General features: G+C 38.1%; 1 protein-coding gene across 1 annotated transcript in view; it reads right to left on the bottom strand.

The window, feature by feature from the left end:
- KIF13B (kinesin family member 13B) overlaps window positions 1-15,215 on the bottom strand; it is a 190,482-nt gene that overhangs the window by 34,279 nt on the left and 140,988 nt on the right. The window contains exons 33-36 of the mRNA XM_040626464.1: window positions 14,914-15,066; window positions 14,040-14,117; window positions 12,011-12,064; window positions 1,909-2,020 (exon numbers count right to left, since the gene is read on the bottom strand). Of these exons, the coding sequence (XP_040482398.1) occupies window positions 1,909-2,020; window positions 12,011-12,064; window positions 14,040-14,117; window positions 14,914-15,066 (397 nt within the window). The remainder of the gene's footprint in view (window positions 1-1,908; window positions 2,021-12,010; window positions 12,065-14,039; window positions 14,118-14,913; window positions 15,067-15,215) is intronic.

Here is a 15,215-nt window from a genome sequence, read left to right as displayed (position 1 = left end):
ACTAAACATGCCAATTAAAAGACAGAAATTGTCAGCCTAGATAAAAAGAAAAAAGTTAGACCTAACTATATGGTGTCTACGAGACAATCACTTTTAAAGAACAAATACAGGCCAAAATTTAAAAGACTGAGAACAAGATACACCATTCACACAATAAGCAAAAGAGAGTTGATGTGGCTATATTAATATCAGGTAAGACAGATTTCAAAGTAAGATACAAAGGGATACAAAGGGATACAAAGGGATCTGTATCCACAGATACAAAGGGACAGTCACAATGATAGAAATATCACTTTATCGGGAAAAAATAACAATCCTAAATATGTGTATACCTAACAGTTCCTAAAAGAATGATGTAAAAACAGATATGATAAAGGGAAAAATAGGTAATTTTCATGATCAATTTTGGAGATTTAATGTCCTCTGTCTCAGTGACTGATAGAACAAACAGAAAAAAAAATCAGAACAGAATATTTAAAGAACAGATTTGAACAAGGTTATCAACCACCTTGACCTAATTGATATATACAGAACACTGTGCCCCCAAACAGAATAGTTTCTTTTCAAGCATGCATAGAATGTTTACCAAGATAGAACACAGTCTCAAAAACACTCCAAAAGACTGAAATATTAAAGAGTCTTTCAGACCGTGATGAAATTAAATAACCAATCAATTAATAAAAAGAAGTTCCCTCCCCTGGACATATGAAAATGAGTTAACATGCCACTCCAATAACCCATGGGTCAAAGAATAAATCAGAGGGAAATTAGAAAATATTTTGAATAGAATGAAAATGAAAGCATCACATTCCAAAATTTGTGATATGCAAAAAGAAACAGAAATCAACGAAACAGAAAAAAACAATAAAGAAAGTAAGACCAGATTTGGTTCTGGGAGAAGACTGAGAAAACTAAAACATATCTCAAAAGTAGTCTAGAAAACCAGAAAGAAAACAAAAATTATCAAAAGTAAAAAGAAGGGGTGCCTGGGTGGATCAGTGGGCTAAGCGTCTGCCTTCAGCTCAGGTCATGATCCCAGGGTCCTGGGATTGAGCCCCACGTCAGGCTTCCTGCTCAGCAGGGAGTCTGCTTCTCCCTCTTCCTCTTCCTCTCTCCCTGGCTTGTGTTCTCTCTCTCTCTCAAATAAATAAATAAAATCTTTAAAATATTTTTTCTTAAAAAAATTAAAAAGCAAAAAGAAGGAACATCACAACAGATTCTACGAATGTTAAAAGGGCAATAGGGAACATCATAACATTTATTGAAATAAACGTTAAAATTTAGATGAAACAGAAAATTCCCTGAAAAACATAACTTATGAAAACTGACTCATAAGGAAACATAAAATGTTAAATAACCCTGTATTAAAGAAATTACAGTCATAACTTAAAAGTTTCCCAAAGAGAAAATTCCAGGCCCAGATAGTGTCACTGGTGAATCCTGTCGAACATTTAAGGAAGAAGCAATACTGAATATATAAAATTTTACAGAAAAAAAGATGATAAGGAAATATTTCCCAAGTCATTTCATGAAACCAACATAATCATGATACCAAAACCTAACAAATGCATTATTACGACAAGAGAATAATTATTATTATGAAAAGAGAAGTAGATATTCATCATAGAACATATACACAAAAGTCCTTTATGAAATATTAGCAAATAGAATCAAGCACATATAAAGGATAACGCATCACGATCAGGTGGTATTTCTTAGAGAGAGGCAATATAAATTCAACATTCAAAAATCAATGTAACTCAACATGTTAAGACAAAAGAGGGGAAAAAAATCAGATGACATTAACTAGTAGGTCAGTGGTTACGTGGTGGGAAATCCTGATTTAAACTATTTCTGAAAGATGCTCAAATTTCAAGACAGTGATTTACAAATGAAAACAGTACTTACCTGGGTCAGGAGAATGGTTATTTGGGGGACAGTCAGGGAGGGATGGGGCGACTGGAGCTATGCCTCTGGAAACTGCAGTTTGCGATACATCCTGCTGACTCTCCCACCGGCCCTGTTAAGGACAAAAGCAGCAGTTTTTAATCAAATGCATCAGTGAACAGAAAAACCTACAGATATTTAAGAAGAACCTGTCAAACATCACTAAAGCCTTGTTCCCTTTACAAGACATGACAGATTTGACTGTTGAAGTACCTTTCTTCTTATACTTTTCATCTTCTTAGTGTTGATGTCCCAAATACTAATAATACCTCACATTTGGATATTCCCTCCAGTTCACAATTTACAGTCTCCTCAGCTCTGTCCTAACATTCTTTTCTATACATCATGTTGCTTTCCACAAAATACGGATATATGAAGACCTTCCTTTAGAAATCCTTCCTTACGTTCTGCCTCATAGGCTGTTTCTGCTCTTCTGCCTCAAGATACTCTCGCTTCAGATTCTCAACTGAAACTGAGGAACAACCCTAACACTGTGGGCTGTCTCTTCTCCCTTCTCCACCGTGTATCTTTCTAGCCATTCAAACACCATTCATGAAAGTAAAAATTTCTAGAACAGTATATTACCAAGGCTCTTATTTTCCACAGATATGAAAGAGAAGCTCCAGTTAAGCACAAATCAAGTAATCACAAGTTCCCCATAATGGAAGTCTCTGGATTAACAAGTTTTATTGTACTCCCAACTTTGTAAATTCCCATTTAAGAAACTTCACTGCATTACACAAGAACAATGCCAGTTGGGTGATGGCTTAATTAACCAATTCAGAATGGGTGGTGAGCCACAAAAATGGTGATATCATCAAAGCACTCTTAACACCAGTCCCATCTGGTAAAGAAATAAACCCCAACCAAATGTGACAAGTACAAAACCCAGTAATGGAGATGAGATGCAAATCTTCTGAAAGCTTTTGAGTTCCCCTTTGATCCTTTGATAATCACTCTGACTTCTTTTTCATCTTTGTTAAATAGTAGTATTTTATATTAGTTTAAGCTGGTATTCCACAGAGGAGTGACCCTAACGACGTTTGAGTTTTCCTTAGTAATCGCCTGCAAAGCAAGTTCTTCACTGCTCCTGAAGATGGAGGGAGGTGGAAAACCTCTACGGTTTCAGATATGTATGGAAACCTACCTGCTTTTAGCAGAAACCTAAGTACTGATCATAAAATCAATAAACCTTAAGTGATCTGGATCCTGTTTACCTCCGAGAACGCCACTTTTCCCTAGGAACGCTCTCAGCACTCGATATTAAAAAAAAAAAAAAAAAAAAAAAAAAAAATGGTGTGGTGTGATGTCTTAGCATTAGAAGCCAGGAAACAAAACAGACATGACGAGATGATTAGGGAAACCGTGAACTCTGAAATACTTCACTGTAGAAGCATTTGTGTTCCTATGAATCACACACTGATTTACATACTTTAATGTTTCGTTAATGTCTTTTGCATTTAAATTTAATTGTCTGGGAAACCGCAGCTTTGTGTACCCTGGGACATCACAATCAGGGAGCTCAACACTAAGGTCAATACTCTTTGGAGCTTCTCAGAGGAAGAAAAGCCTCCTGCTTTGTTTACAGTGTTAAGCTCATGCAAGGTTGTTTTGAAGACAACTTACTTTGAGAATACATTTATTTTTGTATTTTCGATTTTTCTTTCTTGTTTGGCAGCTGACGCCAGTGGCGCTCTGTTCCTTAGGGAAACTAAGTAGCTGATCTGGAGTCAGCACCACAGCCATTCGGTGTACATGGTCCAGTGACAAATAATGTAGGTGTCATCTCTTCCCCAAGGCACACTCATGGCTCCACTAGCTTCCCAGGTAATACTTCCCAGCTGGCACTCCCACACACAATGTTACTAACAAACCAGAATGGAAGCAATAACTTTTACTGTCTCATAGATTCAAATCGCTCAAGCAAGAACATTTGAAAGGCCGTACACAGTACACACATCCCGCCTTAGCCCGACCACTAGCCTTGGCAGATGATGAAAAATGGAAACACATTTCACTCCATCCACACTACCTTAACCGTCATCTTAACCTTGAGGAATTTCTCATGCTAACTGTTCCCATGTCTCGCCAACCAAAGACAGGGACACAGAGTGTCTCAAACTGATCTGGGAAAGAACAGACTCTGCCTCAGAGGGAACAACAAATCTGGATGATAAACTGGGTACAACGCTCCCTCCTCTTCCTTCTGACACCCACAGATCTCTGGGGAAACATTTCACTGAAATCATTCACTTATTCTTTTTCTCCTGTAGTGCCTGTCCATTCTCTTGCCAGAAATGAAACCTGTGGTTCAGTGTCTAACTACATACACTGCCCCTCGGGGACAAGGCAATTAGTGTCCTTCCAATAAATTTTACATCCTTGGCTGTTCCAGAGTTATTTTCCCTTTATTGAAATGTTGGAGGGGGAAAAAAAGAAAGCAGCCCAGTTAAGGGTACGTTAGAGGGAGATGAACTCCGGACAATGAATAAAAAGAACCTGGCCAAACACTGGACCTTTCTGCTCTCTTATGAGCTCAGTTCTCAAAGTGAAAAGAGTATGCTATAAATACATATATGCGTGGAATCTGAAAAGACAGATCTGTGATTTGTTTCTAACATTCTGCATGTCTACCAAACTTCAGAATCAGCCAAGATGAGGAGACACAAGAGAGGAAACTCTGGCTTTGTTTTAGAGCCTTAAACTAGCTCCATACTTATTAGAGGTTATTTGTGCTAACAGGCTGAATTCCAAGAAATAAAACCCTATTCGAGATAGCAATTATTTGTAGCTGGCATCATACGTAAAGACAAAATGGAACAGGGAAAAGTGGGGAGGCTCTCAGGTGACTTGAGAACATGCTTTGGTCTTCCTTGGGCACCTATATTTCTCCTGTTACTGTTCTTCCCAGACACAAATTCTTTGGGTTTTCCAAATTAAAAAAAAAGAAAAAGAAAAAAGAAAGTTAAAACAACAACAACGACAAAAAAACAAAAAAACAAAAAAACCAGGTCTGCTTTTGACCAGGAAAGTGACAAAGAGGTAAAGAAAGAGAAGTGCCAGCAACACTCCAGGTCCAAAGGTGGCTTCTAACGCAACCAAAGAAGAAGTGACTGTATCTGGCTTCAGCCTTTACCTGTACCACACTAAATAACTGCAGTTTCCACAAAGGTGATGCAGCCAAAACACACAAAAATCAGATATTCATTTAAGCTTTTGGATACTTTTAACTGCATCAAAAACCCCAATCAGGAGATCATAAACACAATATCTTACTAACTTATTAAAAAGCATAATTCCCTCTAAAATGGCTTTAGAAATAACAATATTTTTAAGTTGACAGTGTTCTTTGCATTGCAAAAGGTCTCAATGCACCCCGATTTTTAGATGGATAAGCAAACAATCTGCTGAAATTAGTTCTGTTGCTAAGTCCATCTTGGTAGACTGGTCATAAAACGCTTGCTAAGTTTTTATTATATCTATTAAAATCTTGCCTTATAATAATGATGAAATATCCACTAACAGTAAACAGCAACATCACTGCAATTGTGTGTGTGTGTGTGTGTGTGTGTGTGTTCTTTGTCTCATTACTCAGGGCTCATCAAGATAAGTATACTCTTAATCCTCTTAATCTATTTCACCCATGTCCCACCCACCTCCCCTTTGGCAACCACCAGTTTATTCTCTGTATTTAAGAGTCTGGGGTTTTTTGTCTCTTTTTCTTTGCTTCTTAAATTCCACATATGAGTAAAATCATACGGTATCTGTCTTTCTCTGACTTAGTTCACTTAGCTTTATAACCTCTAGGTCCATCCATGTTGTTGCAATGGCAAGATTTCATTATTTTTTATAGCTGAGTAATATTCCATCATATGCACATGATTGTGTGTATGTGTGTGTTATACACACATCCCACCTCTTCTTTATCCATTCATCTATTGATGCCACTTGGGTTGCTTCCACATCTGACTATTGTAAATAATGCAATAAACACAGGGGTGCATATATATTTTTGAATTAATGTTTTTGTTTTCTTTGGGTAAATACCCAGTAGTGAAATTATTGGATCATTTGGTAATTTTGTTTTTAAGTTTCTGAGGAACCTCCATATTGTTTTCCACAGTGGTTACACCAATTTCCATTCCCACAACACTGCATGAGGGTTCCCTTTTCTTCACATCCTCAACAACACTTGTTAATTCTTGTCGTTTTGATTTTAGCCATTCTGACAGGTATAGAGTGATATCTCATTGTGGTTTTAATTTGTATTCTCCTGATGATTAGTGATGTTGAGTATCTTTTCATCTGTCTATCTTCTTTGGGAAAATGTCCATTCAGGCTCTCTCCCTGTTTTTAATCAGATTTTTTTTTTTTTTTGGTGTTGAGTTGTATAAGTTCTTTATATATTTTGGGTATTCACCCCTTAATGGATATTTGATTTGCAAATATCTTCTCCCACTTGGGGGCACCTGGGTGGTTCAGTTGGTTAAGCATCCAACTCTTGGTTTCAGCTCAGGTCATGATCTCAGGGTCATGAGATCGAGCCCATTCTCGGACTCCGTGCTCAGTGTGGAGTCTGCTTAAGATTCTCTCTCTCCTTTCCCTCTGGCCCTTCCCTTGCGTTCTCTATCTTGGCATTCTCTATCTCTAAAATAAATAAATAAAATCTTAAAAAGAATATCTTCACCCATTTGGTAGGCTTTTTGTTTTTTTTGATGGTTTGCTTCACTGTGCAAACACCTTTTATTTTGGTGTAGTCCCAACAACTTATTAGGGATATATTTTTAATTGAAAAGACTATCAAGAATGACTTTTTTAAATACTGATTTGAAGGGATACATGTACCCCAATGTTTATAGCAGCATTATCAACAATAGCCAAATTATGGAAAGAGCCCAAATGTCCACTGACTGATGAATGGATAAAGAAGATATGCACGTGCGCACACACACACACACACACACACACACAGAGGAATATTACTTGGCCATCAAAAAGAATGAAATCTTGCCAGGTGCAACAACACAGATGGAGCTAGGGAGTATTATGCTAAGCGAAATAAATCAGAGGAAGACAAGTACCATATGATTTCACTCATATGTGGAATTTAAGAGACAAAACAGATGAACACGGGGGAAAAAAAGAGAGAGGCAAACTGTAAAACAACTATAACTATAGAAAACAAACTGAGGGTTGCTAGAGGGGAGGTGGCAGGGGGATGGGCTAAAAGGGTGATGGGGATTGAGGAAGGCACTGGTTGTGATGAGCACTGGGTGTTGCATGTAAGTGATGAATTACTGTACGGCACACCTGAAACTAATATTACATTGTATGTTAACTAATTTAAATAAAAACTTGAGGGGAAAAAAAGAATGATTTCTTTTAGGCCCTAAGGTGAATTTAAAAGTTGGGAGTAGTTCATCAAATTCAATTTATCTTTTTAAGATTAATTGGTCCATCAATTCAAGCTTGGTGGAGCTCAGTAAAGCAATTCCACTTCTAATATGTAGTGAGCATCAGTAATAAGGGTGTGTAAAGTGTGGCTGGGCAAATTCCAAGTGTCATAAGCCAAACAAGGAGACTGTTTTCAGTAGTTCACCACCTCCTCAAAAGCCCTAATCCTATCAAACTCTCCATCCCTGCCTCCCTCCCACAGCTTTTAGTGTCCCTGTGTCCTAAATGACTAATCTTTGCCATGATATCAATTGAAAATTAGGAGAGAAAGGGAGATGTGAACCTCTTCTGTGGCCTCTCCTGGCTTCTGAACATTGTTTCAACGAACCTGAATGTTCCCATCTTACACAGGGGAAGACAGCACATCATATTCTGTGGCCTATAATTCCGCTTTCATAATCAAGACCAGAGGGATACACACATACATTAATGGACACAGAACCTAGAAACAGACCCACACAAGTTTGCAAGGTAGATGTAACTAATACTCAATAATTTTCAAACACATTTTTCTAGCATTTTAAGCATCATCAACTCCAGGTTAAAATTATATTTCTGACTCTCTTGTGCATTAAATATTTCAGGCAAAGAAACCAAGATGGTGCTGCTGAGAAAAGCTCTGTGATGTTAAAGGAATGCCCAAGGCACTTCTGCCATTTTACTCTTCTTTCCCTGTCCCAAGCTTGAAAAAAGGACATCTTACAAGTTCCCAAATATTTATTTGTATTATCTACTTAATATGAATTAACTCCAACTCCTTACATTCCAGAGCCTTCTAAATTCACTAAGATGCCTTAGTTCCTGGGCTCCTTTGACAGATATTTTTATAGTCTCAGAAAAAGAATCATGTGAAAGGAATCCTATATATTGACCACCAAAGTTATTTTTACAAAAGAGTAAGAGCCAAAAAATTAGTACAGTGCCAAATTTAGTCATCTTATAAAAACTACATTTAAAAATTCATTCTTATTCTCAAGGTAAAAACAAGCATGATACAAGTTTTAGGTAGTAGGATAGTACTTATATCCCACTCATTAGGAAAACCTAATGGATTAATTACCTGTCCCTGGAGCTCTGAAAACTGAAGAATGCAGGAAGTCCCCCAAAGAAAAAGGAAAAAAAAAAAGAGACTTTGAGATTTTTCAAAACAATTTCCTTTAGGATTTTGTGCACAAATTATTACAGATAGAGCAACTGGAGACCTTCTCAAACAACTCACACAAGGAAACAAAAACTTCTAGCTACTTAAAAGAGTAGGGAATAAAATTTTTCAATCCTAATATATTTTTTTGAAAAGGTGTTGAATTTTGACAAATGATTTTTCCTGCTGCTATTGAGATCTTCATAGATATATATGTTTTCAATTTTAATTTTTAAAAAATGGGTAATTTGTTCATATGATCCAAAAACCAAATAATATAAGAAGGCAAAGTAAGAAATCTACCTCTACTCCTACCTGTTTAGTTCCCCACATATTTCCACCCTCTGCCCAAGCAGATAAGTAACTGTATTAGCTTCTTATATATCCTTCTAGGGTTTCTTATGTATATGTACGCCACTCCATAAACAGTCGCACACACACGTCTCTCCTGTGCCCCTCCTTTTGTAATATAAATGGCAGCATACTATTCTGTATTTCATTTTTTTAAATTTATTTATTTATTTATTTTTTAAGTAGGCTCCATGCCCAGTGTGGAGCCCAACACAGGGCTTGAACCCATAACCCTGATCAAGACCTGAGCTGAGAACAAGAGTCAGATACTTATTTTTTTTAATAGTTTTTTTCTTTTTTTAAAGATTTTATTTTATTTATTTACTTGACAGAGAGAGAGACAGCCAGCGAGAGAGGGAACACAAGCAGGGGGAGTGGGAGAGGGAGAAGCAGGCTCTCAGCAGAGGAGCCTGATGTGGGGCTCGATCCCAGGACTCTGGGATCACGCCCTGAGCCAAAGGCAGATGCTTAATGCCTGAGCCACCCAGGCACCCCGAGAGTCAGATACTTAATTGACTGAACCCACCCGTGTGCCCCTCTGCACTTCATTTTTTTTTTTTTTAAGATTTATTTATTTTTTTTAGAGAGGGGCAGAGGGAGAGAATATTCAAAGAGACTCCCTGCTGAGTGGGGAGCCCAACTCAGGGCTCAGTCCCGTGACCCATGAGATCATGACCTAAGCCAAAACCAAGTGTCAGAAGCTCAACTGACGGAGCCACTCTGCACTTCATTTTTAATCATTAAGTATATCCTCGTAATTTCCCCATATTGGTATCTGGAAGGGTTCCTAATCATTTTTACAGCTGTATAGTATCCCATTTATTTATCTGTGTGTATGGAGGGGGGGAGGGTATGGCATGTCCCCAGATTAAGTATATTTAACCAGACCAAACCAATGGACATTTAGTTTGTTTCCAATCTTCTGCCATTACAATGTTTCAGGGGACACTCTTGTATATATGTCATTTCACATGTATACAAGCAGCACTGCTGTGCAGAGGGGTTTAATAGGATTTTGATAATTTGTAGGTCAATTAGTTTAAACACTACCCAGTCTTGGGGAATTCTTGGTATATAATATTCCTTGGTATATAATGTTAGAACGTCGACAGGCCCCTTTTCTCTGGGGTCTACCCCACAGACCCCTCTCCTTTAGTCACACTGCATGCAGTGTCATCAACAGAGTAAGCTTGTTCATCCCTCCATGCTTTTGCTCACACTGTTACTTTCACTCCTTCCCTGCCTGGGGTGACCTCATCATCTTTCAGCTTTGGGGGGTTAACACCTCTCTGCAGCCTCTCCTGATCTGTGAGTAATGCCTTTAAAAGTGCCCACTCCCTCCTTTGGTCTCTCACTCTATCATACTTCTAGCATAGCATCTATGTTCTTTTGTTCCACTTACTTGGTGTAGACAAAGCACAGTAATTTTCTTTCAAGTGATACTATTATTTTCTCTATTTAAACATAAGGAGATTGGGGGTAGATAGAAACTTTTGGCCACTTCTTTCAAGGAATTTATAATATAATTGAGAATTAGGATTAGATGTAATTCCAAACAAACACAAAAAGTCCTGTTTTTTCCTTATATATTTTCCTTAAAATATTTCATTTATTTACATCTAAAAATAATGACACAATTGGGGCGCCTGGGTGGCACAGCGGTTAAGCGTCTGCCTTCGGCTCAGGGCGTGATCCCGGCGTTATGGGATCGAGCCCCACATCAGGCTCCTCCGCTATGAGCCTGCTTCTTCCTCTCCCACTCCCCCTGCTGTGTTCCCTCTCTCACTGGCTGTTTCTATCTCTGTTAAATAAATAAATAAAATCTTTAAAAAAAAAAAATAATGACACAATCAATTTCCCAAAAACTCAGCTTTGTTCTGGTAATCGCAACCTGTGCTATGTTCATCAAGAACTTTATATCGGAAACCAGGGATGTACTGTATGGTGACTAACATAATATAATAAAAAAATCATTAAAAAAAAAAACTGGTCAAACCTATCCCTGGATCCGTATAAAGGAGTGCTTAGCACACTTTCAGAGACGAGGTAGGTGATCAGTAAATTAATGAGCTGGAGAGCAATTTATGTCTATAGACATTGATATATATACATATGGCTCATTTTTTAAGATCTAGGTTACTAGGAGTTTGCCTGAAATAATGGAATATATATATATATATACACACACATACATTTTTATGTTATTTCAGGTAAACTCCTAGTTACCTAGATCTTATGAATAAATCTAATTATTCATCAACTAATTACTCTTTTTCCTTAAGTTTTTATAAGGAAAATTTCAAACAAACAAAAACGGAGTGTAGAATAACTAACAATAGTAGAGAGGGTAGTATAACAAATCCCATGCGGCTGTAACCATTACTGCTAAATAGCCAATCTTCTTTTATCTATACTCCCATCCTCCCCTGTGATTATTTTGAAACAAATCCCTGATATCAGGCAATTTTATAAGACACGTTCACTTTTACCCTCCTCAAGAGTTAAGATATCAATACAGAGCATGTTGCCTACAGTTAGCAGTACCAATATCTAACCAGGTCCCTCAAAAAACATCAGGCACAAAACTGTGATATAGGGTATCCAGTTACAACAATTTTGAGTATGATCCTTTCAAGTAAATGATAAAGAATTCTCTGGGCTTAAACCTCTGCTAAATTGGGGAACGCTACATTAACAATAAATCCCAACTAACAAAAGTTCTGTTCCCTTATTTTAATTTCTTCTAGCAAATAATATTTTCAGATAAAATCTTCCTATTCCTCACACATTTGCAATCATTATATCAATATTTTACTACTAAAAATCTGATTTAAATTTCCTTTTTTGACACAAACAGGAAGAATATTTTACATAGAAATTTGAACTCAAGCAACAGAATTGGTTTTTAACCCTTAAAAAGTAGAGTAATAAGGTCTAATAAATCTTAACGGGCAGGTAAAAAAGAAATGAACTGTAAACACTTTGCAATAAAGTTCACATAGCATAGAAGAGTCGGAGAAATTTTGGCATGCAAAACGAGCATGTGATATTTGAGAAGAGGAAAGCTGAATGGGAAATTGGTCTAAGACTGACAGAAAAATAGTTATGAACACTTACCTTATTGCTGCCTAGACTGTAGGATGGGATAAGATCTTGTCGGCTGCCAGACAACTGAAGAAGAAATAAAGAGGGGATTAGTGCTTTTGTGTGAAAGTACAGAAATCTACGGTCTTAGAAATACAAGAATTTGAAAACCAAATCAACAAAATGTTAAAGTCAGATGGTAGCAGAGACGTTGTTGTCAAGACATTTGTAAATTAGGCTAGTGTATACTTTGAGACATTATTAGGCACAATTTTTTTAAACAAGTTCTTTATTTTGAGAGAGAGAGAGAGAGAGAGAGACAGTGAGCCAGTTGGAGGGGCAGAGGGAGAGAAAGAGAATCCTCAAGCAAACCTCCCACTGAGCGCAGAGCACATGCGGGGCTTGATCCCAGGACCCTGAGTTCGTGACCTGAGCCGAAGTCAAGAGTTGGCCACTTAAACAACTGAGCCACCCAGATGTGCCTCACAATTTTTTTTTTAAACTGAACTGAACTTTAAGGTGAGAGGTTTATACAAGATCAGATACCCAGTTTACACTGAGGCAACAACTGGGTTGCGTAAGGGATACTTCACCTGTTTGTACCCTTCTGTTTAAAGAATACCAGGTTACTAATTATTTTACCATGTCCTGATGTTACAACTTCCTTCTCTGGGTATTCGTAGCAGATGTACAGACACAAACTATCTTAAACAACAGGATTCTTTCTTTTTTTTTAAAAAAAGATTTTATTTATTTATTTTTGAGAGTGCGAGAGAGCATGCACATGCACGAGCACAAGCAGGGGGAGCAGCAGGTAGAGGGAGAGGGAGAAGCAGGCTCCCCGCTGAGCAAGGAGCCTGATGTGGGACTCGATCCCAGGACCCTGCGATCATGACCTGAGCCGAAGGAAGATGCTTAACCAGCTGAGCCACCTAGCGTTCCTAAACCATAGGATTCTAAATACCAAATCTCTGCAAATACCGCTTCATTTGAATGTATTGTTTTCTGAAGAAATGAGATTTTAAGTTGAAATGACGTGATTTTTCTTGGGACACCTGGGTGGCTCAGTTGGTTAAGCATCTGCCTTCAGCTCAGGGCTCAGGTCATGACCCCAGGGTCCAGAGACTGAGCCCCACATCAGGCTCCCTACTCAAGGACAGCCTGCTTCTCCCTCTCCCTTTGCCACTCCCCCTGCTTGTGCTCTCTCTCTGACAAATAAATAAATAAAATCTTAAAAAAAAAAAAAAGAAAGAAAGTGATATTTCTTAATGTCTGAGAATGTTTCCAATCTTTCAGTCTGAGATCATTAGTGATATCATCAGTCACTCAGGGGCCACGTGTGTCCTCCCGTTTGATACTCTCCCTACCTCTCACTATCGTCTCTCAAACACTAAGGCTAAGGGTCAGCTGCTCTTCATTACAATGGTTGTACTGTGGTTTTCTTGGTGTAAAGTTAGACAAAGGCAATATTTCTCATATCCACATCTTTGTCAAAAGTAAGGAAAGGAGAGATAAATCACAGGGCCACAGTCATATTTCTTTGTGAAGAATTATTTGTATGCTTAATATGCACATAAATTATACCTACGTTTTCAAAAACAACAACAAATTTAAGACACTGTTATGAAACACACCTAACTTATTTTACTCATTTATACTATCCTGGATGGCCTTTAAGCAATTGAGTTTGTAAACCGAGTCCAGGCTTCTCAATTTAAAAGTAATTAAGTTAGGCCCAGAAAATTCAAATGGTTTGCCCAAGGCACTCAGTTAGTTTTGCTTTAGTTCAACAAACACTCACTGAACACCCAGTCACTGTGCTAGGCACTGCTCAGACAAAAAATAGCGAGAAACACTAGAGACAAACTTAAATGGACACTTTCCTATCCTACTGGTGAGGACAGGGACAAAGGGGTGCACAGATGCTACAGGGTAGAGAACAGGGGCACCTAACCAGTTTGGAGAAGGAAATGATATCGAGATGAGAGTTAAAGGACAGAGAAGAGTTATCCAAGGAGAGAGAACGCAGGCAGAGCACAGAACGGGGAGTCCGTGTACTCACTCTGTTCACGTTGGGAGAGCTAATGCTCCTCCTACTCAACTTCCCCTTTCCCGTCAACTGTTCCTTCACTGTAACTTCCTGTCAGTCAGAAAACGTACAGAGGAAAAATACAGATAAGAGGCCCACTTCCAGAGCAATTCCATGTATAGCAGTCTTTGAGCTATCATCTGTACATACACATTCCTGGTTCTTTAAATCATGGCTGTTTCTTCACACTGTGGAATGACCTAATTCCAATCACTGTGGAATATTCAAAGCTAATTGTATAGCGAATAGGTTACCTAGATCATTCTTTTCTTTTTCTACTGATGGCCACCTTGAAGCTGGCCAGAAGTTAGTCCCAGGAGAAAGATCGTCAAAATTAGATCATTCGCTTTTATTTTTCATAAGGATCTTTGGTTAAAACAAAAAAATGTCTCAATATTGCTATGTAAAATGAGGTTTAGGGTTCCGCTAAGGATTAGGTTTACTGCTGGCATCTCTATTAGCCCTTCTAGAGATCTACTCTAAGGCTATGGCAGGCATGTCCAGCTAAGCGAAAAAGGGCCCATTCTGCCACATTCCTACTTATTTCTTCAGCAACATTATTGTCCATTATCAAATAATTTTTAAAGTAATTCTTTAGCCAGCAAGAGTTAAATATTTTCTCCAGCTACCTCAAGGCAACTAGATACCATTTAGCATCTTGGTAAAAGTAACTTCCCAAGTGGAGCTTTTATATGTTCACAGACTTAACTGACAAGTTTTATCTAAATTAATACACTCCACTTAAACGGATGCTTCAAAAGTTTAGATGTAACAACACTGCGAATTGCAGAGAGGCAAAGAGAATGAGGCTGGGTCAGCACCACTGCTACCAGCTCTGTTGGCTAACCTGGCGGAGACGATCTAAAGTGAGAAGGTTCTCCACAGCCAGCACACTTCTGAGGTATTTTTCAATATAAGCCTCTGAATCAGCAGAAGCCGTGTTTTCAACATTAGCTGCCATTCTTGCTAATGTTTCTCGTTCCTCTACTCCCTGCGCATCCTGGAGAACAGAAAGTTGTGTATTAAAATTAAGTACTCTGTAGAAGGAAACATAAAAGCTTCTTGATCTATACAAATACACACACGCAGAGTACTGAACTAACAAATGGGGTGTATTCCAAAATTCCATTTGAACGCCAGCTTTTGGAA

This window comes from Ursus maritimus, unplaced genomic scaffold (assembly GCF_017311325.1).
Source record: "Ursus maritimus isolate PB19 unplaced genomic scaffold, ASM1731132v1 scaffold_11, whole genome shotgun sequence".
In the NCBI taxonomy this organism is placed as follows: Eukaryota; Metazoa; Chordata; class Mammalia; order Carnivora; family Ursidae; genus Ursus; species Ursus maritimus.
This window is presented reverse-complemented; position numbering and strand designations above follow the sequence as displayed.